The 23,481-nt window shown below is 34.9% G+C and overlaps 3 protein-coding genes and 1 pseudogene across 3 annotated transcripts; all 4 read right to left on the bottom strand.

Moving 5' to 3' along the window:
- Nucleotides 1-225: 225 nt before the first annotated feature.
- Nucleotides 226-5,117, bottom strand: LOC140958177 (diacylglycerol kinase 7-like; annotated as a pseudogene).
- Nucleotides 3,727-5,987, bottom strand: LOC140971281 (diacylglycerol kinase 3-like). The gene is made up of 3 exons (XM_073433473.1): nucleotides 5,612-5,987; nucleotides 5,435-5,527; nucleotides 3,727-5,313 (listed from the first exon to the last, which is right to left on the bottom strand). Exons 1-3 carry the CDS (start codon nucleotides 5,734-5,736, stop codon nucleotides 5,199-5,201), a joined length of 333 nt encoding a protein of 110 aa, XP_073289574.1. The 5' UTR covers nucleotides 5,737-5,987; the 3' UTR covers nucleotides 3,727-5,198.
- A 595-nt stretch (nucleotides 5,988-6,582) lies between these two features.
- Nucleotides 6,583-8,124, bottom strand: LOC140961173 (LOB domain-containing protein 20). The gene is made up of 2 exons (XM_073419502.1): nucleotides 7,730-8,124; nucleotides 6,583-7,099 (listed from the first exon to the last, which is right to left on the bottom strand). The coding sequence occupies exons 1-2, from the start codon at nucleotides 8,114-8,116 to the stop codon at nucleotides 6,752-6,754; spliced, it is 735 nt and encodes a 244-aa protein (XP_073275603.1). The 5' UTR covers nucleotides 8,117-8,124; the 3' UTR covers nucleotides 6,583-6,751.
- Nucleotides 8,125-9,240: 1,116 nt separating this feature from the next.
- On the bottom strand, nucleotides 9,241-22,617 carry LOC140971280 (probable polyribonucleotide nucleotidyltransferase 1, chloroplastic). The gene is made up of 25 exons (XM_073433472.1): nucleotides 22,182-22,617; nucleotides 21,727-21,795; nucleotides 21,336-21,442; nucleotides 21,200-21,242; nucleotides 19,738-19,821; nucleotides 18,887-18,951; nucleotides 18,620-18,776; nucleotides 17,926-17,982; nucleotides 17,538-17,651; nucleotides 16,445-16,708; nucleotides 16,195-16,269; nucleotides 14,985-15,098; nucleotides 14,406-14,498; nucleotides 13,403-13,581; nucleotides 12,415-12,598; nucleotides 12,170-12,217; nucleotides 11,915-11,987; nucleotides 11,565-11,638; nucleotides 11,377-11,484; nucleotides 11,188-11,282; nucleotides 10,792-10,855; nucleotides 10,598-10,651; nucleotides 10,481-10,522; nucleotides 9,906-10,369; nucleotides 9,241-9,741 (listed from the first exon to the last, which is right to left on the bottom strand). Exons 1-24 carry the CDS (start codon nucleotides 22,524-22,526, stop codon nucleotides 9,974-9,976), a joined length of 2,904 nt encoding a protein of 967 aa, XP_073289573.1. The 5' UTR covers nucleotides 22,527-22,617; the 3' UTR covers nucleotides 9,241-9,741; nucleotides 9,906-9,973.
- Nucleotides 22,618-23,481: the final 864 nt, after the last annotated feature.

The raw sequence follows: 23,481 nt of genomic DNA, 5'->3' as shown, positions 1-23,481 counted from the left end.
AAATGAGGTTCCGTTATATCACATATACAATAATCCATTATTGTCTATTGAGATAAAAGGCAATTTTTTACTTAGAATTTCACATTTGTAGTCTAATAATAACAATAATTAGAATAATAATGGAAATGGCAGCAATTTATTTGTAACCAAGTTCCAGTCCACAATTTATTTTCTTTAAATCAACTAAATTATTACTGAGAAATAAATTTTGCTTGCTCAATATGTATGAACCAATCATATGGAAACTAGTTGCAAAGATGTATTTATATTCCTCATGGTTCAAGCTCGATTGTTCATGCAGTTCGTGGCTTCGTGAAATATGCAGTAGAAGTATGTTCACATGGACTAGTTAAATGAAACGAAATTGGAGGCTTGATTGGACTACAGAAAATACCATAAGCAACAGATTAGATACAAGGCCAAGTATAGGATCTGTACAACAATATGTTGATGCTTGAACATTGGCTTCATAAAGCTACCACTGGTAGGAAGCCTCATTAAGGGGGAGAAACTTTACAGAGAGAATTGTGGTTCGGTTACTCTCCTTTGACCATAACAGACTGATGTGGTACCCGTTTCATCTCCACGAAAGTCGAGAACTCCTTGTTCATGGGTTGTATCCGGGGTTCACCATCTATCTGCATGTATGCCTCTGTCCATTCTCCTCCCCTAAGTTTAAACCGATAGCAGAGGCCTGGTAATAGCACAGTATGTAACACCTAAACAGTTTATCAAAAACACGAGTGCTCATGATTAAACTATTTTAATTCATGAGAAGATTTTTATACCAAGAACAAGTCAAGATGAAGAAGGGATGGAAACGGATTTGCATGACAATAAAGCATTTTTGCGCAAATTAATTGCTGTATTATTCAATGCGCAGAAACATAAAAAATCGTGAAGGGTCACGCACAGCTTGTGGACACAAGTTCCAAATTCAAAACCATTCATCTAGGATTGAAGTAGATTAGTGCTTCATGCTCTGCTTTGAAGTGCATAGCAAAATTAAAAAACTGAGCAATTCCAACTTCATGGACACCGTTTTAAGATTCAACAGCATCCTGTGAAATAGTGATGGAAAGCATGCAGCTTCTAAAATGCAAATTTTAAAACCTATTGATAATGAAACATGAGAAATGATACTATCGTAAAGAATTTTGAAAATTTCGTTCCAAACCTGGGCTATGTGTTTTGCTGAGATCAATTCAGCCATAACCATTGAAGCATGCCAACTATGTTTCAAGCCAATAACTTCCAGCAAACCATCGTCCGCATGAGCCTCAACAAACCATCTCTAGAGGGAGGAAAACAACAAGGAAAGAGGGGAAAATCAAAAGAAAACCGTTGTCAGTATGATCATATTTCCATGATTACCCACTGAACAATCAAGTTGAAACACATCCTAAGTTGTAGAGCAAGTTGTTCAGTGTCAACAATACGCATACCTTTTCTAAATATTCCGGCTTCAAATTGCCCCAAGGATTTCTTCCACTTTCATAGCTAAGGAAGATTGAGGACAACTACAGACCTAACACTGGAAGATCCATATGAGCCAGATCGGTTAATTCAAATCAAGAAAGTCCCGAAAATAAATCAAGTGAGAATAAGTTCACTATTGTTCAAATACAATTGTCAAGTCACTATAAATTTAAGATCCATTAAACTCATCAAGAAAATGAATTTAACCTCGATGGGACAGGGATTTGCTCCCATTCTGAACAATTGACCTTCTTAACATATATTCTCAAGATGTTCTTCAAACATCTGCACAACACCAATTTGAAAAGTATTGCCAGTCAGTTTCAGCACGTGCAAATGCCAATCTATGAGGAACAAGGAGTAATGCATGCTTTGCAGAACCGATTTGATGCTTGGTTTTTTCAACATTTCACAATTGAAATTACTTACGAACAAAAAAGAACAAAAAAAAAACATGAGATGCCCTATCAGAATCTTCTCTTGTACTAGATCATAGGCCAGGCTCGATCTTTGCCCAACTACTCAGACAGTTTTTGTTTAAAAAAGAAGTTCAATTTGTTCAAGTGTCAATTTGGCCCCTTTTCCCACAATTTACTAGGCTCAAGTTTTATTTTCCTCCATGATGCATCCGACTTTTACTAACATAGAGTTTGAGGTTGCGTGGTGCAATAGCCATGATCGTTTTGTGATACCAACTGGTTCCGCTGGTTCACAAATCTCAGATCTATCCAAGTAATCATCAACAAAAATGCTTAGGATCAGGAAGTTTTCAATGGGAAATTGAACTCCCATTTTATGAACATATTAGACAAAATCTAGCCTTAAACCTGGATCACTGCTGCATGGCGTGAAAAACCACCCCTACTTGCAACTGTATCTAGAATAAATTAACTGCAGTCAAAAGTTCAGCCACACTTTAATTGCCAGATGAGTGTGGAAACTTTTACGTAGCCAACTAGTTTACACAAAATAAAGAAAATAAACTACTTGTATATGATCGTTGTGAAAATATCATGGTTCTAACCAGACTTTGCAGCACCAAGACTAGGTGCAAAACATATGGAAGCATGATAAAAAAAAAAAAAATATGTAATTGCCGCAAACGATAACATGATTAAAAGTGGCGTACTCAAATTGTAGCTTCTAGATCAAAATATTCTTAAAATATTCAATTTTGCAAAGCAGGCTTTCCAATCAACAAAATGCTGAGACATTATTTTATTGTCAAAATGTCCATCTAAGTTACTACACAGCTCAATCTTGTTGCCGCGCAAAGTGTCCCAACTCCAAAGCCTTGTGGAAACCTCTAGAGAATTATAGACAGCATATCAGAATGGACAGAAGAACATTAAAAAAATTACTTTATGATGCTAAAAATCTCAGAAGTGCATTCCAACAAATTCCATCAATGCATTCCTTCTAAACTTAATCTACACTACAAAGTGAAATCTGTATGCTTGGCCATATTAAAGCAAACATTTTCGTTCGAGTCAAAATTTTATGAGATTATAGCTTTCATAATCCCAATACATGGAGAGAAGTAAACGAATTAAACCTCATACCGCTTAATGCTAAGAACAGGGAGAGAAATTATTGATTAATATTGGACATTGGACGAGTAATTCACCCCTTGTTTGAAATAGGACCCTGAGCAAGGTAAGGTTTTTCTTTGTGTAAATGGTGGAAACCATAGGCAACCTGGGCATCCATACCTGATGACACAAAAACAGAGTTATTCTCAGCCAAAACAGCATGGCACAGCCCAAGAGAGGACACTAAACAAAAACAAAATGCATACCTAAGCTAAAGTAATTATAGAAGACTCCCTGATAACAGGAAACCCTTCCAGGTAACTCCTCTTCAACTTATAATTCCTGCATAATCAACAACTTGAAATGGTAACATGAAGGCATAAAAAACAGGCAAGATTATAATCTTCAGTCAGAGATGACGAAGAAAATAAATTAGTAACATTATTGCCGACTAAATTAGTAACTATAAGTTGATTCTTTTCCTCTTAGTACAAGATAATCCACAGTCGCCCATCTAATAGAAGTTCCCAGATACACTTTTCTGTAACAACGCATTCGACATAAAACAGAATTTTGAACAAAGAGAGCCAAAAAAAAGATACAGAAAAGTTCGAGCGGAACTAAGATGTAAGCTTAGCACTATAAAGGGCACATTGTACCGTAAAGTGTCACTACTGATAATTAATTCAATTACCAACCACCATTTTTTACAAAAAAAAAGAGACACGCGAACTTCACGAAGAATAATGGCTTCCAACGAATTTTTTTGAGAATCTTCCATTTTTACAAAACAATGAGACACAAACTTCAAGCATAATGATGGTTTTCAGTGAATAAAGAATTCACCAACTGTTCATCTTGATTGGGTATTGTCATGCGTCGGCAAATTATAATAAGAGCTAACGTAAAGTATATTAAAAAAGAAAGGGACAAGTGACAAGGTGGTCTCACAAATTCATCTAACCAAGAATATGAATGTTTAGCATATCGTGATTCCGAATCCACTCTTTCAACAAAAGCATTATGTGAACCCGGAAGCTTATCCGTGAATCCAAGTTAATATTTTCAATAACATTTTATGCCTTGAGATTTCAAATTTAGTGATTATATGTCGAATTTCATAAGATCAGGGTAACTAGGCAATGAAAGTGATAGTTGTCTTATGTATACAAACACTTGCAACATAATTACTAGCATGTCAACATGACCTAATCTTTTCTTCTTTTTTATTTTATTGGAAATTATATTATATTTATTAATCAGAAGCAAATAATTACATATAGCGGACAAGTGATCCGACCAGAAACAAAGAGCAAAGACAAAAACCCTGCTCAAATCAACAACATATATTACGTCAATCCCTCGATAAATCTGAAATCGAGAAGTTCTTAAACTCTACACGCTTCCCAATCCAGCTAGATACGTGAATCTTAATCTTATCCCAAACCGACTCTTTTAAACTGTCAAAAATCCGTTTATTCCGCTCCAACCATACTGACCAGTAAATACAATGAACTATTAATCTCCAAAAAATTCTACCCCTCCAAGTTCGCATCGATTTGTAGCAAATAACTTGTGCGAAGACCTTGGAGCTACCCAAACCAAACCAAACTCATCTCTTCCAAAGCTCTGAACCAAAGACAACTCGTGAAAGAAAATGAATAAGCAGATGATCCTGATTCTCCACTGCTTTCTGACACAACACGAACCAATTTGGACACAGAGCACGTGAAAGCCAACTATTTCGCATCATCTCACAAGTTGACAGCTTACCTAGCTCCACTAGAAGACTTGAACCTTTGGTCGGATTGGAACTTCCGAATGACATACAAGAGAGAAAATAAATAACAACCAATGATAAAAAAAAGACTCATAGAAAGATTTGACTAATACTGCTGAAGGATCCCCATCTCAAATCCCGATCCCTCCGGACATGCAAGACCCAAGATGTAGAAGAAGAGGAATAACCCTCCAACTGGATAAAATGATAAATGGACTTATTATCAATCGATGATAACTGAAATAAAATAGGATAAAAATCCCTTAAAAAAAATTCTCCCACCGTCTATCCTCCCAAAACCTGACCTTATTGTCCCTTCTAGTCATTGCCCTCATAACCTAATCGTTTCTTTTAAATCAAAATAACTCAGTCAAATCAAAATATAAACCCAATAAAAAATGATTAAACTAACTTACGCCACAAACCTGATCAAGAGGTGTTTCTTTTGTTGGTTTTAGGGAATACGGTATGTCCAAATCCTTCTTAGCTGGCATTGAAATTACAAAACAACTAGCAAGACACCTGATATATTGAGAAAAGACACACATATCATTTGCATAAACCCAGTACACCTAAAGGGTATATGAAATAACCTTGCTAAAAATCTGAAGAGAAATTAAATTTAACAAATTAAAATATTCACCTGTCCAAATGACCAATAGGACCATCAGCTATCTTGTCAAGAGTTCTTTTGATGGTCGATTTCCAATTAAAAAGGAATGACCCGTCACCCGCCCTTCAAAGAACACTCAAATAATTGTTCAAAGAACATACCACACAAAATGAGAAGCAAATTTTTTGAAAGTAATCAGAAACTTACCCAGTTAAAACTCCTAGACAAATCATTTCCTGTCCCAAGTGGTATAATTCCTGTTGGAGGAACTGGCAGCCGACCCTGTTTGTTAAGCTCTCCAAGACAGCCAAGGACCCAACCAACAGTACCATGTCGCGTATGGAGCCGGATGTACTGAGGAAACGTGATCTTCTTCCTAAGCTCCTCCTTGGAGATACGCACGCCGGCCAGCGTGCAGCCGCGTATGGAGTCAATGACGGTTGACCGAGCGGATCAGACCTGGCTCGTGCCTGGGGAGACCATTTCGCCTGTAGAAAACGCCGATTCCGACGATGAGCTACAATGATTGAGCTTCGGGGTCAAGCATATTGCACACGTGCTCTACGGTTTACCATGTCATTGGATTTTTCATATTTACCAACAAAATACCAATAATTCTCTATCAATTTTTTCTTAAAAATAATAATATTTAAATTAAATTTTATGTATAATTTTTTTTATTATGATACTTTTTTATTACTTGTAGATATGGTAGGATGGGTGTATATATATATATATAATACACTCAAATATATCATAACTTAACAAAAAAAATATGTCAAAAAACTACACTCAAATATATCATAACTTAACAAAAAAAATATGTCAAAAAACTAGTATATTAATACATTACTCAGTCAAATTCTTTTAGTAATGCTATATTTTCTCAAGCAATTTCTTATTTAATATCTGCACAATTTAATTTATTAATGATATTCTATGTAATTTTATTGTTTTTTGGGCAAATTTCTAGCAATTATATTGTGCATGTTGCATACACATAATTGGATTAATTAATATCCTCCTAAAAAAAATTTTGGATTTATATTTGAGTCAAACTACTATTCAAAATANACGAAACCAAATTTGTAATTTTTCCTAATAAATATCGTGTGATACCATGTTTCTATATAGAGTAAAAAAGATAGTAAATAAAAAAAAATTGTTGAATGTGATCATTTCAAACTAATAATAGAGTCGTTCAAATGGATTGAGTCATTGATGATTCTTCATACCATTTTCATAGAAAAATATACAGAACGGAAGCTCAAATAACATTCATCTCCGCCAAGAAAATTGTGACTACCATTTGCACAAACAATATCATTATTCATAATATTTCATGTCTCACTGAAAAATATGGTTGGTGAAAGAAACTTGATCACGGGTTTCCTCATCTTCATCATCTTCCTCTCGTCCATGCCGGTTAGCGCGATTATACAGATGATGAAAACCGGGCTCGAAACAAGTGGAGGTGGCAGTGGTCTCGCCGAAGTTGGGGCCGACGAAAGTGTTGCCGAAGTTAATGAGATTGTTTGAAGCTGAAGAGGTGTTGGAATAAGCTGGCTGCTGCAGCATCGCGATGGGGACGTGGTGCTGCGGTGCTACGGAGTTCTGGAACGCATTCGACGACGCGAGCTTGCTGTTAATCAACTGAGTCTGCACCATTGACAGCTCTGATTGAAGAGATGATACCTGCATGAGTGGATACATTTATTAACGTGACACAAAAAAAAAAAAACTCAAGCTAGAGTAATTCATTATATGTTACATAAAGATATGAAATTCATCACGCAATCGAAACCCATGATTCAGCATAAGATGATCAGCCAAGATATCAAGGCAATGTTTTGTCTCCGTAGTTCTTCAGAGATATTTTATTAGCATATTATATTTTTAATAAAAATATACTACTTTAATAATTCAGAATACTTTTTCCCCATTTTTTCGTGCATAATTCTACATTTACAACAGCAATATAATTTCTTTAAAAAAAAATCCTTACTTATAGTTTTTTTAAGACAAGAAATGGTAGACAAAGTTCAAATATATATGTTGATGTATTTTTTGCATCTTCTTCATTTTTTGTCTCGGTAAACTCACACACACATTTAATTCTATACATTCATTTTGTATTTGGAGTAAGAAATTAATACTGATTATAAGGTTGCTGTATTTGAAAATTTTTAATTATTTGGATTAATAATAATCTGAAAGACCATATATATAAATACCAAACAACTGGTGCGTTAGGTCATCATATATTCTGTATAGTTTTGCTGATGTAGAGTTCCAGAAAATATTAATCAAATATTTTGTTTAAACCTGTTGCTGCAGAGCCATAATAGTCGACACACAACCGTAAACGGGGTCCGAGAGCCGGGCTTGAGCCTCATAAGATATCGTAACCACCGCATCGTGTCGCCGGTTAGCCGGAATATGCAACAAAAGCTTCGACACATTGCTAGCCCCAAACACCTTGTGCACGGCAGCGAACCGAGCCGCACCCTGGTCCGACCCGAAATGAGGAGCAAAAACACAACCACCAACGCACTTCCTCCTCAAGAATTTGCAAGCGCCGCATGGCGCCCCATGCTGCGCCGCCGCCTCCACGGCATCTGTGGCCTCGACTTGGCTTGTGGTGCCTCGTATCTTTTCCGAGCCTCTCCGTCGCCTCTCAAGCGCGCAGTCGCTCTGTGGTTCGTGATCCATGCAGAAAGGGTAACTTGCAAAAGCTAAGGAAATTCGCTGGTTTGTATGGTTTTATATATAGGGGTTTAAAACATGAAGAAATGCACGTAACTCGCGTGAAAGGGGTTGGCAAGATTAGTGAAGCTTTTAGAGATAGAAAGAGAGACGAAAAAGGTTACTTTGGTGTGTGAGTTCATGCATGCATGTGCAAAGAGAGTTTATAAAATTTGTTGCTTATTATAATATATACATATATATTAATGATTATATAACCTTTCCATTTTTGTGTTGGAAATAATAATTTTTACTCATACTTTCACATTTAAAAAAAAATCGCCGGAAGTTAGGTAAATTTCTACCGGAATATATAAACATAAAGAGAGCAATATAAAAAACTTTAGAAAAAGAAACTAGGTCAAGATCTCCTGTGGAGGCTATACAAGTAAGTAAAACACAATAATAGTTAAAAAGAGCGTTATTTTCAAAATAAAAAATATAACTAATAAATTTTAAAACATAATATTATTATTATAGATATAAAAATATCCAATTAATATAATAAAACATAAAATAGAATTGAAACGTTGTTTGTTGGAGGTTTGGGGTAGAGATGGCTGTCTCTTGGGAAGGCACAAGATTTGTGGTGGCGCCCGAGGCGTGTGCAATGCAATGGTGGGAAGCAGACGTATTTAGGTGTCAAATCATGCGGGGAGAGCACACATTCCGTTCATAAGATATACACCAGATTTCAATTGTCCACATTATTTTTATTATTTGAAAAAATTACAATTTTTGTTACGTAGACGGTTTGGTTATTTATTTTATTAAATTTTAATATTAGTCATATATTTTTAATATTTTTTCATCGAAAGTTCTGATTTGATATTATATACATAAACACTGCAATGATATCACATGAAAAAGACTAAAATTGACAAAAAAATAAAAAATATCAAACTAAGATTGAAATTTAATAATATAAAATACTAAAATTATAAAGATACAAATATATAGAAGTCAATATTATTATTATGAAAACATTAATAATGAATATTAATTTATATATATAGATAAATCACATGTGCTTAAAAACTTGACATTTTAATGTCATATTTAAACTTTTATGTGTGTGGGAAAAGAATGGATCAAGTAATTTGAATACCATTGATACATTAATATCTAACAAAATCCAATTAAACAAAGACGAGATACATGCACCCGACCCTAACTACCTTAGAACTAAAACATGTTGCGAGTTGATCACATTTTTATTCACCCTGGTCTGCTGCTCGTGCATTAAATTTGCGGTGTAAAATATGTATTACAGCTGCTGCTGACTCTCAGCTGCTTTAATAGCAACCACGTGAAAAAATAGTGTTAGACGAGAAAAACAACCTGTCGAAAATGCAAATATTGTGAGCAAGCTGCAGCCAAGAAACAGAGGTCTGGAGCCGCATGCAGATCTTGCATCATAGTAGTACCAGCAGAAGAATGATAACGAGAAGCGAGTTTATCCAGCTTATAGGGCACTTAGAACTGTTGTTTGTGATGCATAAAAGACAGCACCCTTCGTGGATCTTAAATGAGACCAAAAGATGAATCCCGTACCGATAGGCAAGCTGGTTAACTTCATCGGAGCAAATTTCCTATCAGACATAATAGCAAAAGTTTCAGACAACTCTCATATAAGCCCAAATGATTATAAATCTGTATACTAAGTTGTTTTTTCAAACGTTAAAAGATAACAAATCATGGCATGCGTAAAAACAAATAAACGGAAGTTGACAGGATAATGCATGCTGTTTCATACCTTTGTTCTCCATCAGAGGAAATTCCATCCATCAGTGTTATATAACAAAAATCCTTCTGTTATCATATTTATCCACTTTCGGCTTCTCTATTTACTACTGTGGTTTCATTCTTGCTGGAAATACTGATGACAGGTTTGTCGCTGCTTTTCTTTGGCCTATTTCTGTCAGATTCCAGTTCATCTTTTGCCAAACTCACCAATTCCTTGACAAACTTGTCCTCCATGAGGGTATTGGCCTTTACAGGCTTACTTTTGGAGGACCTCCTGACTTTAATATCAACACTTAATTCGTTGGATGGTTCAGCATTTTCAATTTCCACAGCCCTCGTGACACTGTTTTGTTTACCCTTCTCGTTACTTTCTTCACCAAGGTCAACAGTACGTTGCTTTGTGCCCAGATTATCAGTGTTAGAATCTGGAAGTAATGCACGCCGGCTCAACCGAAGTTGACCTTTTCCATTGATCTGTAAAACATTACCATAGCAATTTGGGGCAGTACCGTGCAAAGGTGATTTAGTTACATTAGTAGAGTTAATAGCAGGTTAGCAACATAAAAACTGTAGCAGAAAATCAACCTCAATGAGCTTTACATCAATAGTATCTCCAACTTTGACAGCCTGTGACTCGTACTTAAATATGTTAGCATCGCGATGTTTAAGAATTATTTAAAGTCTTCAGTGCAGAATACTTACATCTTCTGCCTTTGCCAACCAACTTGTGCTCAATTCACTAATGTGACATAGCCCCTAAAGTATAAACATAAATAAAAATGATAACTACACCATGATAGGCCAGAGGAATGACAAAAGTTCATAAAGTGCTATAAAAATAAATTATTAAATGACATTAGCACGCAGCACAAATGCTTTTTGAAAATTTGGACTACCTCTCGGCCAGGTGAAATCTCCACAAAAACTCCATATGGAGCAATAGATTTGATCTCACAGTTCCTAAATACGAAATCAAAATCAGATACTCTGCTAGAAATTGGGAGACAGAGATAGAGAGAATTTATAATATGCTTTTCAAACAATAAACATTTTCGCAGACAAATTCAGTTTCTATAGTGATAGGAAACTCTTAATGCTCGATAACTACAAAATCAGCACAAAATGAATACTAAAATTCAGTTTATATCACTATTCAGGAACTATGAACTTCCCACAAAATCCATAGACTTGGTTGATAGCCTCTCAAAGTAAGTCAATGTACCCCTATGGCCAGGAATTCCTCCCAAAATGAACAATGTACATTGAACAAGGCAGAATGATAGAATGGAGACCTGTAAATGTCGCCAACAGTTGGAACCATAGTGAGGTTGCTAATAATGGCTTTAGACTTCTCCAAACTCGACGAATCTTTAGATGATATCTTAACCTGTCAGTGTGACATCCACATGTTATGCTTCATTATTGAAAAGAAAATAAGCTTAACAATCAACAACCAGAGGATAAGTTATCTTCTGACTAACAATTCCATTATCTTGAGTCTCTATAGACTCGACTCCAGTCTCCTCAATTATGCTTTTCACTTTTTTCCCGCCTGAACCAATGATAAGGTTAACCCTATCTGGTTTCACCTGCATTGGCAGAAAAGTTACTGTAAATCCACATCTCAGTCCAGATAAAATAAACAAGATGGACATTCAGATTGACAAACCTTCATAATATGAATTATAGGAGCATATTTGGAGAGTTTCTTCGAAGGAGGAGGAAAGCATTTTGACATCTCCGCTAAAGAAGAAACAGAAAGGAAAATGAGTGTCAGATTGAAGGTAAAAGATACCACCTAAAAATAACAGTACATTTTTCATTATTGGTGTATCTATTGGTTCCTTAAAAATATATGCAAAAATTGACTTATCACTTATTATCCTAGTTCGGTTCATCCAATTGCTTTCTAAAGTGTTAGTGGCCACTGTTAATTCCAATTTGGTTATCCAAGATTTTCAGGCACATACAGGTCAGATCTTATTTCATGGCAGTTGATAGCATGATTCAATAGTATACCAAGAATTTGCTTTCGACCCTCTCTCGCTTGCAGGAGAGCTTCTTTCATGACTGGTATAGTAATTCCTCCCACCTGCCATTACATACTTATATTGAACCCAGGTTATTCAATAATGAAAACACGGATACAGTAACAATAGTAGGACAAGATAGATCCTGAGTACATGTTAGCAAACTCAATTATATTAGTTGATAATACTATAATAGTCAACGCAAGTTAGAGAAATAAGTTTGACAATGAAAAACTGATTTGACCTTTATGTCCATCTGGAATGCAGTAACCCCATCTTCGTTTCCAGCAACCTGAAGCGCCAAATTATAATTCACTCAACACATGAGTCTAGCAACTTCAATCAATGCATGAGTGACAACACACAGCATGGAATTCCTCTAGACCAAAGACCCAAAGGAAAACAGAACATATTTGTGTAGAAGAACTAAAAGAGAAATCAAGAAAATAATTAATATAAACAATTCCTGGAAATTAGAGTAGCCACGACCTTGAAATCCATATCTCCTGAAGCATCTTCACCCCCTGTTATGTCAGATAGAATAAGTGGAGTACCATCTCCTCCAAATTCTTTAGTGTTCATGACCATACCCATTGCTATTCCAGAAATTGAACTCTTGACTGGAACGCCAGCATCTTGTAAAGCTAAGCAACCCCCACACACAGAGGCCATACTGCCACAAGCAAATACTAGATATAAAAAATAATAATTAACTAATCAAGTAATCATTACAGGATAACCTAATAACTTTATACATAGTAGTGGAGGATGCATGCTAGGCTTGGGTACAGGGGTGGGGCTGAAACTTGGTGTTGGTTCAAGGAATGGGTGGAAGGTGGTGGATGGTCCTAGGTCTGGGGAGCAGATGTCACACTGACTGGGGCAGGTTTAAGGGTATAGATTGGCAGTGGTGGATAGGAACGGGGTTAGAGTTTTTGCGGTAGTGTTGGGTGGTTGTCGCGTGTAGGGACGAGTCATGAAAAGAGGTGGTGGCTGAGCAGAAGTGTACCAAATGGCTAGTATGGTTTCGAATTGGTATATAAGCAGGAAATTTAGTGGTGTTACCACATGATTTGACAAGTAGAGGAAGACAGAGGGCAAGGATTACTGATAGGTGCAGGGATACCAGAGAGTGGTAGTAAGAAAGGTATTTAGGAGATAGGATAGACATTATTAAAAAAAGGATATGCCTAATCGTATTCTTAATTTGCATGATGAATTCCTTCCCAGAATCATTGGGAAAATCCAAACCCATGGGAATGAGGCAAACAATAGGAAACATTTTTTGGAATTAGTATTTCCTTGGAAGTAGCTTTTATGGAATCGAATATACTATCAATAAAGCATGGAATGACTCGAGAACATTACGTATTTCAGCCTCATTTATAAATAGCAAGCACCATCTGGTTTTAGGAGAAAAAATTCGAGGCATAAAGAGAAATACTCGGTCTCCAAACCGACCAGTGAGATGCGCTACCTTGAAGAGCCATTGCTTTCCGTTATGGTACTCTCAACACGAATAGTGTAAGGGAAGTGATCTTCTGAAGGTAATATAGGCTCCAGAGCTCTCTCTGCAAGCATTCCATGGCCAATCTCTCTTCTAGATGGTGCTCCTTGACGGCCAACTTCTCCAACACATGAGGGAGGAAAAGAGTACTACATGCAAAACCAACACAGACACATGATATTTCTTGATTTTACTACTAAAGCCTTGTTTTTCAAGTCAGAATAATATTACAAAAAGCATACAGCCCAACAGGCGAAATAGATGAGTCAACGCCAGCGAATCTAGAAATAACAGTGCCTGCAAATTAATATTCACTTAGGAGGGGAAGAAAATTGGAACATCTTTCTGCGTAACATTGCTTTGAATCATAAGTATTGAGACAATTAGGAAAAAAAAGCGTGGACATTCTAGATAATTGTCACATTTGCCTGTTATAAAATGTAATATGCTTTGATAGTGAGATTAATTTTGTTTAATTGATGTGTAATTGAAATAAATGAATTAAATGTCAAAGTAAAAACCCTCCTCGTTAAAACTGTTTATGCACTTATTCAGTGCACAATTATAAAGGAGTTGCTTAGATCCTTAACATATGTTCATATCATCAATAAATTCATCTTCTTCTACTAGATTTCATGCGATCTTCAGATATGCAAATAGAGTGACAAGGTCAATAAGTAGAAAATTAACAACCATAATCAGGAAACAGCTTATCCTTAAAATTGAGAAAATACACATGGTTAGTGTATTGGAAAAGTTCCACCAAAATGTTATAGCTTCACTGGAAGCAGTACTAAAAAAACAGAACATGTTGCAAAGAGGAAGGAGCAACATTACCAGAAGTTCAGGTTGCTAACTTGTTGAAATCAAGGTCAAGTTTGCAAGACTGCAAGTCTGCAACTAACATGGATTTCTACCAGCAGCTAATATTACTGCTTCAACGAGACATATACAAATTTTTACCAAGTTTTACCTGAAGATAGAATCTCTTGAACTCATCTTCATCCACAAGGTTGTCTAGCCTCTGTGCCATTTGTTTATCACCAAGCGTAACCACAGCTAATGACTATAAAACAAGAACGAAAACACATCCTAAGCTTTCAAAATGAAAGGATGCAACAATTTATTGACATGCATCTAAATTAGCTATCAAGAACTAAGTGGAATCCCATATGACTCGATTAATTTTAGCGTTTCCTGTGATCTATAATGTTTTCACTCGTCCTAATCTTTTTTATTAATTTTATTATTATGTGAAATAAATAAATTGTAAGTAGAGAGTTTGAACTCAGTGATTAACATTTCCTGTGATCTATAATGTTTTTACTCATCATAATAATTTTCATTAATTTTAATAATATGAAGTTACTTATTATTTTTAAAAGAATTAAAAAAAACCTATTTTTTCCATGATCAAAACTTTTCAATCTCCAAAAACTAAAATAGCCTGAAGTCTCTTTGTTCAATAAAAGGTTGAAGAAAATGAGAAGAATGTAAAAGAGCCATGCAAGTGTCAAATGCGGGTTTCTGCAGCAAACTAATATCACCAAACCTGAGTTTCACCACGAGTAAAAAGAGCACTTCCATGAGCTCTAGGAAGCAATCCGCAACGTGAATTAATAAGCCGTAAATCCTCTGGTTTTCTGCCGTCACTTCTTTTTCCTCCCTACATAAAAGAGAGAAAAGATGCATGACTAAAAATCATGGAACAGGAAAAACAATTTATTCATCAGCAAAAAGGCAGCTATAATAATATGCAGGCATCATTTATGTCATGGTAAAGCAAAAAAACTTATACAAAAATTTGAACACCAAGGTAAACACATATTCGCTTTTCCTATGCAAAATAAAATCCATTGTTTGTCCTTTACCATACAACACTGAATGCTAATAAAAACTATGTCATGATATGATGCTAACATCATTGTGAAATATAAATAAAACCACAAGACTTAATCAGGGGACAGCAATTAAAAACATGATGATATATAGTTGGATAAGAGTGAGGATCCATCAAAGTAAAACTGCAAGTTACAATTGAAATATTGAATTTGTAGAGTCGTCATTATCTGAGAGGCAACACACACAAGATTTACGTAAATCAAACATAAAGGTCACATGCCCACATCCCATAAAAGTGTCTAGGGGCTAAAACTCTATAAATTTCTATTAGGTTAGGAAAAAACTCACATCTTTATGCATAAGAAAATATATTGAGATAAATAAGATATGAAATGTTTCACATAACTAAATTACAAGTAACTCATTCAAAGATATATATTTTTATTAACTTTCCCACAGAAGCCAAACATGGATATCATAATTGAAGCGTTGAACTTAAAATGCAATAATGTCTTGACAAAAATCTTGCATGAAATTTTACCTCTTTTAATTTTGATACAATTAATACCTCTTTGTATAAGTAAAAATAAATTGAGACAGATATGATAGGAGCGTTGAAATTAAAATGCAATATTGTCTTGACAAAAATCTTGAATGATATTTTACCTCTTCTAATTTTGATATAATTAATACCTCTTTTGACAAATATCTTGAATGATATTTTATCTCTTTTATTTTGATATAATTAATAACTCTTTGTATAAGTAAAAATAAATTGAGATAGATATGATAGGAATTTTCCCTTTGATAAAATCACAATCAAATCATTCATATATACATTGTAATGTAATAATATTATATTAAATTTGGTTACAAAATATGTTTGATTTTAAACATAAAAAAGCATATGGTAATCTTACCTCCACAATACGCCTCCTCAAAAACTTGGATGAAACTTCTTTGAAAACAAGCTTCACATCTACCTCAGAGTAAAGCTAGAAGAGATGAATTGATGCAAACTATGTTAATTGTAACACCATCGGTAGCACTTAAATTTTCAGGAAAAAAATGGAATTTAAACAAATGTTTTGCATTATCATCCATAGATGCAAATGAGCAATCATCCATAAAAAGAAAAATATGAAGGTTGCCTCCAAGGCCAACAATTACCAATGGGGTGGGTTTTTTCGAGACTGGCTTGATATGAACATCACCTTCATCAACTTCACCGTCCACTACAAACTCTTCATCCTCTTCTTCATCATCAAGCAAGTCCTGGACCACTTCACTAGTAACAACAGCTTCTGTTTTACTAACAAATCCCTTTTCTGTAAATATTCTCAAAACCTTTGCTTCCAAAGATGACAACGCCTTCTTTCTAGGGATTTTGCTCTTAATTTGAAGAGCTTGAACTAATTCATCACCTGCAATTTCCTGAATATATCAAAAATCACTGTCATTACTTAAGAGAATGGTGATAATATAATAACTATTATAAATAGATTTAATCACATAATATCCAGAGGTTCAAAATAGTACTATACAATGTTTCACAAATTGGCACTACGAAGGAAGCATCGTGTTTAGAAAGCCAATATTATTCAACCCTGCACATTGTTTATCTACCAAACATCCACGAGACATGAACTCAGCAAATATAGTTTGAAACATGCTTACAAACAAATGTGTAGACATATCAAAACAAGTTATGCCTTACTGACTCAAATAATAAGCTCTGCTCTTCCACTCAACAAATACCGGATTTTCCTCACTTAACTCTCAAACAAAGAAACCAAACTGTGTTGCAACTATCAATGTCTTAGTTGTTCTGCACTGTTCCTTGAAGTGTTCTCACAACTCACTGATTTTTTTATTATGGCATAAGTATACTTGCATTAATATATATGGAGGAAAGTCTCATCAGTAGCTCTGTACCTGTATGTCCCAGTTTTGGATATGCAGATATCTCAAACCAAAAGGAATACAAAAATAAAAAAAAGTACCAATCTTAAGAAATAATATGTTGAAATAAAAGGACAACCACACAAAAGTTAAAATGGCTTGATAATTTCTATGTCATTAGCATATCCTAATTCCCACACTGCAGTTAAAAGGACACTAGAATACAAGATAAAAACATTGCGATGGGACAAATAAAAAAGTGATATTGATAACACGCCAAGATTTTTTAAGATAATGAAGTTAGAATTTATAATGTGAAAAATCTATGATAAATAACGTCACAAGAGAAGATTAAGCATACTTCGACATGCTCATACAGCTCAGGCGGGGGTAGTTTGATTGCGTCAAGCATTTTTGGTTTCCCGCACATCTTCACCAAGGTTTCCACCTCTTTGCAAATAGTTCGCACTGCATTCTGACATTGCAGGTAGTAAAAACTTCTAGTCACTACGTAAAGCTTAATGCGATTTATGATTATTCTAAAAAGTTGAAGTGAATTAGATGACATCAAAAGTAGCTAGGTATGGTGAAAATACATTTTTTTGACCAGCGGTGGACCAGAAATTGTCAAGAAACACAAAATACTCCTTTACACAGACATACAAAATTTATTCATGTGCTATTCAACAATTGAAGTGCAATGAATAAACGCGTGGCATATAAAGATAAGAAGCACAAAATCAAGGAACCTGTCCAAGTTCTACAGCTTGCAATAACTTCTCTTCAGGAAGGAAGTCGCAATAACCCTATGATGATCCATTAATAAAACAAAAAAGTGGTTAGAACATAACATCTCGGGAACACAGTACTTGAAATAACTTTATTGTACTAAATATGTGTTTCTTTTATGCAGGGAGAAACCACTTTAATCAAACTATTGAGGTATGATTTTTACTTGAATTTATTGTCAGTCTGATACTGTTTGGCAACAGGATGCAGTGAATATGTATTAACTACCATACTTTGATGCTGGTAGTTTCTAGTAAATAACCAAGAATCTATTTGAACAAAATAGAGAGTATTTTTGGATCATTAATTTAGAAAATCGACTTTTTAGAGCTATATTTAAGAAGGGAGACCTTGGCAACCCAATTTATGAAGCTCATGTGCATCGGTAATTGTTCCCTAGGTATCGAGTGAGGGAACATAGTACAAACAACATCATATGATTTCATAACTCTGACATATATGTTCCAATTGACCGAAAGGCAAACAAAATTTTACAAGCAAGCACAAGATTAATTAAACTTTTTGACCATATGTTTTGGATTTTTCCATAGAAACGTCAAACTATGTTTTACCAGTCAATTCCTGGATTTATAAATATACTTTAAGCACATATGGTCAAAATTAAAAAAAAAAAAAAAAAAAAAAAAAAAAAACCTCTATCATCAATATTGCACTATCTGTCCCTGCCAGCATCAAGTCAAGTTTAGAGTTTTCTATCTCCTTGGTAGTTGGATTCACAACAAACTTGTCGTCAATAAGACCAATTCGTACCCCAGCAATAGCTTTAGAATTTGGCACCTCTGAAAGAGCTCTGTCGTATTGGATTTTTTTAATATAAAAAATTAAAAATCATAAATTAGATCAAATTGATTAACCTGATATAGTCAACTAGTAAAAAGGAAGCAAAAGAAATGGGCATACACTGCAATTCCAGCTGCTGTTATAGCCAAAGAATCTGGGGGGTGTAAACCATCATAACTTAATACCTGTCCCAGGAGATGATGAAAATTCAGAATGCATGAAACAATATTGTTGGTGCTGCACAATCATGAGCTGGTTAGGCATGGGTAGTTATTCCAACTAAAATTGACTATAAGAACCTCACTTCAAATCATGTGTCGCAACCACAAATTAAGAACTCAAATTACCTGCAAATGGAATAGAAATATTTCCCCGAGATAAACTCGGTACACAAGATCCCTAGCGAACTGTTAGTATTTCCCTAGCCTAAGCTAGTCATTACACTCAAAATGAAAATTAACATAATCCACAACCTATTCTCCCCATTCACATTTATATCCTCACCCTTTCTAGATACTTCTAATGTTTTATAACTCATGGGCTTGTTTTATCCTAGGCCCATTATACATAGGTAAGTAACATCGTGTGACATTGCTGACTCATATCACTCGTATTTAATCTAAAAAATCAATCAATTTCAGTAGGCTCAAACCAGTTGAGCACAGATTTTCTAATTATTATCTGAAGATATTAACAGCTGACATCTGCAACTCAGTCTAAACAAAAAATCAATTTTCAAGATTTACTAGTCATCTCATACAAAATCACAACAATTGATCAATCCTCTCATTCCTCATATCTCATCCTTGATTTCCATCTTTGAAACGGTAAACTAAATTTAGGATTTCCATAAAATTCATTCTATGAGACCAAGTAATTGAGAGAATGGCATTTTAAAGAAATGTATAGGAAAACAGTAGAGATGGTTATTTTCACTGATTCACTCGCTAGATCACAGGAAAAATAAGTACCCAAGATAATATTTGTGTTTCATGATAAAATCCCTTGAGCATCGTTGGGCGAAGAGGTCTATCTATGAGTCGGCAAATGAGAACCTGCAAGAAGAAACTACTTAATTCAAATGTCAGGTGAGTACAGACAATTTGGTAGAGGGGGAGACAAATACTTTCAAATGTTAATAAACAAAGGAACACGTTTACAGGCAATATTCACAACTGTAAAGTATCACATAACTGACCTTAAGCCCCGTTTAAAAAAAAATTTAAAAGAGTGATGTTGATTATATATGAAATGTTTGGTATTTGTTTATTCCAGTGGTATCAAAAGTTGAGCAACTATCTACCCAATACATTAATTTACTTGAAATCGCCAAAGCAAGAAGTCATACAATCACCTCCCATTATTTTAGAAAGTCAGTGTACAAGAGACTGAATTTTTTATGCAAGAAACATAGTCAGAAGTAGAACAAAGTCAATGAACAGCAAGCCAATTGGGAGACAATTGGTCAACCAAAAGAAATTAATGATCGGTGACACTAGCAATCGAGAAAAGTCCAAAAATGGAAGTGTTGAGAAATCGGGTGTTGGATCCTCAGCAATTTCAATGTGGGAGTCCGATTGACCAAATCAGGAAAAGTATTCCAGAGCTCAATTAGAAAATCTAGGGTTACTCGGGATCTCAACTAATGGTGTAGCAGTCAGTAAGTAACCCCGTTGGAAGCTCAAACTAAACTCAATGAACAACTTAACGCGTCTAGCAGACAAAAGTTGGCAATCCGGATATGAACTGCTTCACAATGTAGTCTAAGACAACCTCAGTCGTAAGGCTGTCTGAAAGGAACAGGCAACCAAACCCGAAGGTAATTTGAAGCTGAACAGACCTTGCAGATTAAGAACGCAGACCTAGGTGCAAAGTCATAAGAAGGCAGCTTAAATATAGATGACTAACGAGGACCAAAGTGGTGATGATCAAGTCTCTTTCTTCAATTAGGTTTATTTTTATCAAAAACCAAAAAGAAAAAATTGGGTTTTAGTTTTATGTTTTATCCCTAACATTCGAGATTCTATGGATGGCTTCAACTTTCAAGTCCTCAAGAGTAATCAAAATAGGTTTCAAAATAAAAGGCAGCCTGAAAGAAGCCAAAAGATAAAAAATATGAAGGCGTGGAATACTACTCACATGTAATAATAGTATAATACATTAATACGAAAAGGTCAATCGGTTAATTTCCTCTGTTTTCTGGATTGTTCTGTATTTTTAACTTTTTTGTATTTTCTTGAATTTGTACCCCTTTATGGATGGCTCTTTGTCTATGTTCTCATTCGTCTTAAACTAAGTCAACACATTTCGCGATAACATTGATTTGACTAAGCTGACAGAATCCTGTACGGTCATAAAATTTAAACATGAAATTGTCCATGCCATAGTATCACAACAATGAAATTCCTTAGCAGGTTAAGAAAGTGGAAATACCTCACGATCCTTGGTCTTTCCCTCTCGTTTAAAAAATCCTCCACTGCACATAGGCACGTTTACAAAACTTTATCCCCCATCACAGACTATCCATGGATTTCAAATATTAGAAGGAACAAAAAACGTGCATATTCACCTGGTTCGACCAGCTGCCGAAAATTTTTCTTGATAATTTACCCAAAGAGGAAAAAAATCAGAAGGCTCGCTAGGATCCTCAGCCATACAAACAGTTGTGTAGATGATCTACAAAAAAAATTAAAAAAAAAAAAGAAGGTATTTTAAACAACATGCAGCTAAGACATTAATACATCTATCAACAGATAAGTTCAGCACCAACTTCACACTACCAAAGTTCTTCTTTTACTCATATTAAATTGACCAAACTGAGAGGCACATGCATTCGCATTTGAATGGACATTCTTTCATATTAACCAACAACATATATCACGTTTCTGGTCCAGGGGAATTCAAATAAATAATTCAGTAGAACTTAATTGGGATACACATATATTAAGTTCAAAACATACGGTTTCTCCATCTGTAACAGTAACAGCTCCACTAGCTTGTCTCCCTATGTGACCTGTCTCAACAAATATCTGCAGAAAATGCAGAACAGCTTGAGGTGAAAATTCAACGGAAAATTTTGTTAAACATCCGAATAACACAGCTAAAAAAATATGCTCGGGGACTAGTTAAGCAAAAAAAAATAGACCACCCATTATTTGTGATCCATTTTAAACGCCATAGCTATCATGCTTCGTAAACAACCAAAATTATCCTGCCTGAAATCATAATAAGGAAAATATTTGAAACAAAAAAGTCCCAAACCCAGCATCCTTTGAACAAATCATATTCAAGAAACAAATTTTAAGTTTTGTTATTTACGATAGTTGTCTCCAGCCCATTAGAGGCCAACTTTCAATATGAAATAACACACAAAAATACCCCCCAAAAAAAGCAGAAATTAATTCAAAAGCCTAACATGACGATCGCCGACTGGGATTTTGATGGAATAAGGAGCGGAGGGTTGTAGCGGTAACGGAGCCTCCTCAATGCGAGCATTATCTTCCGCCGTTAAAGAAGCTTCAATCCTTAATCGAGTAAACAATGTACTCGTCCACTTCCTGCCTCCGTTTCTTGATTTTCTCGTTCTGCAAATTCGAGATACGGAATTCGGCAACAAAATGGAAGTAAAATGACGATTAACCGAGGACTTAAAGCAATTCAAAGTAGAAAATTGAGAAAATATTGCAGCTTTCTTGGAAGTTAACACTTTGGAATGAAACGGTGGGGCGTGGAAGGTTGGATTGGGGCGTGCCGCAAGCATTTCTTCGCCTTCCCCGCAGTTCACCGTCACTGTGTGTGAAGTGTGTGTAGCATTTGCAGGCTTATCCACTGAGGAAAATGGAAGGAGGTGGAGGGTGGAATCGTTCGATGTCGCTCTGTAATGGGCCGATTAATCCTTTTTGGGCTTTACAGCCCATAATGGACTTCATGAGAAAGAGGAAATTATCCATTTTGGCATTCAATCCAGCTTATTTTACATCCTTTTTTTTCTGTTTATATATTATAAAAATAAATTAATATTCTACTTATTTCTTATTATTATTTTCTTCCTTCTTTTTTTTTGGCTAAATATACAATTCTTTAAAGGTTATAAATCATGTATAAATTAAAATTTTCTTTTACGGTTTTATGTTAAGTTATTTTCTAGGGTTTTTATTAAAACTCAACATTGCAGTCATCATAGTAATTCAAATTCCAAAGCCTCGTAATAATATCTAATTGATAATTAATATTTACACTTCAAAAAATGTTAAATATGTTTCATCTTCTTTACCCATTTTAATGGACAATATTTTGTCTTTTATAAAAAAAATACGAATTTTAATAATAATACTTGTCAATAACATGTAGCGGTATTTGTTATATACAATAATTGTCCCTACATGTGTTGAACAATCGAAACAAATTATTTGAGCTGTTGTATGATTAAAAGATTTGATTTGTACTGTTACCATCGGCTATATCTTTTGGTAAAATAATAAAAGCTCGATCTTACAATATTTTTATTTTTTATACTATTATTAATAAGTGCCAGTATTAATTTATTTAGTGGATTTTACTATTGATGATGAAGATTTAATATAAAAACGAAATTTAAAAAATCAATAATATAGTTTAATTAGTATAAGAGGAAAATTCATATTTGTATATATTTGTGGCCTGACCGTGATGTGGCACACGCCCTTGCATCGTGACCACTATCCAGGTAATCCGGG

This window comes from Primulina huaijiensis, chromosome 2 (genome assembly GCF_012295235.1).
Source record: "Primulina huaijiensis isolate GDHJ02 chromosome 2, ASM1229523v2, whole genome shotgun sequence".
Lineage (NCBI taxonomy): Eukaryota > Viridiplantae > Streptophyta > Magnoliopsida > Lamiales > Gesneriaceae > Primulina > Primulina huaijiensis.
This window is presented reverse-complemented; position numbering and strand designations above follow the sequence as displayed.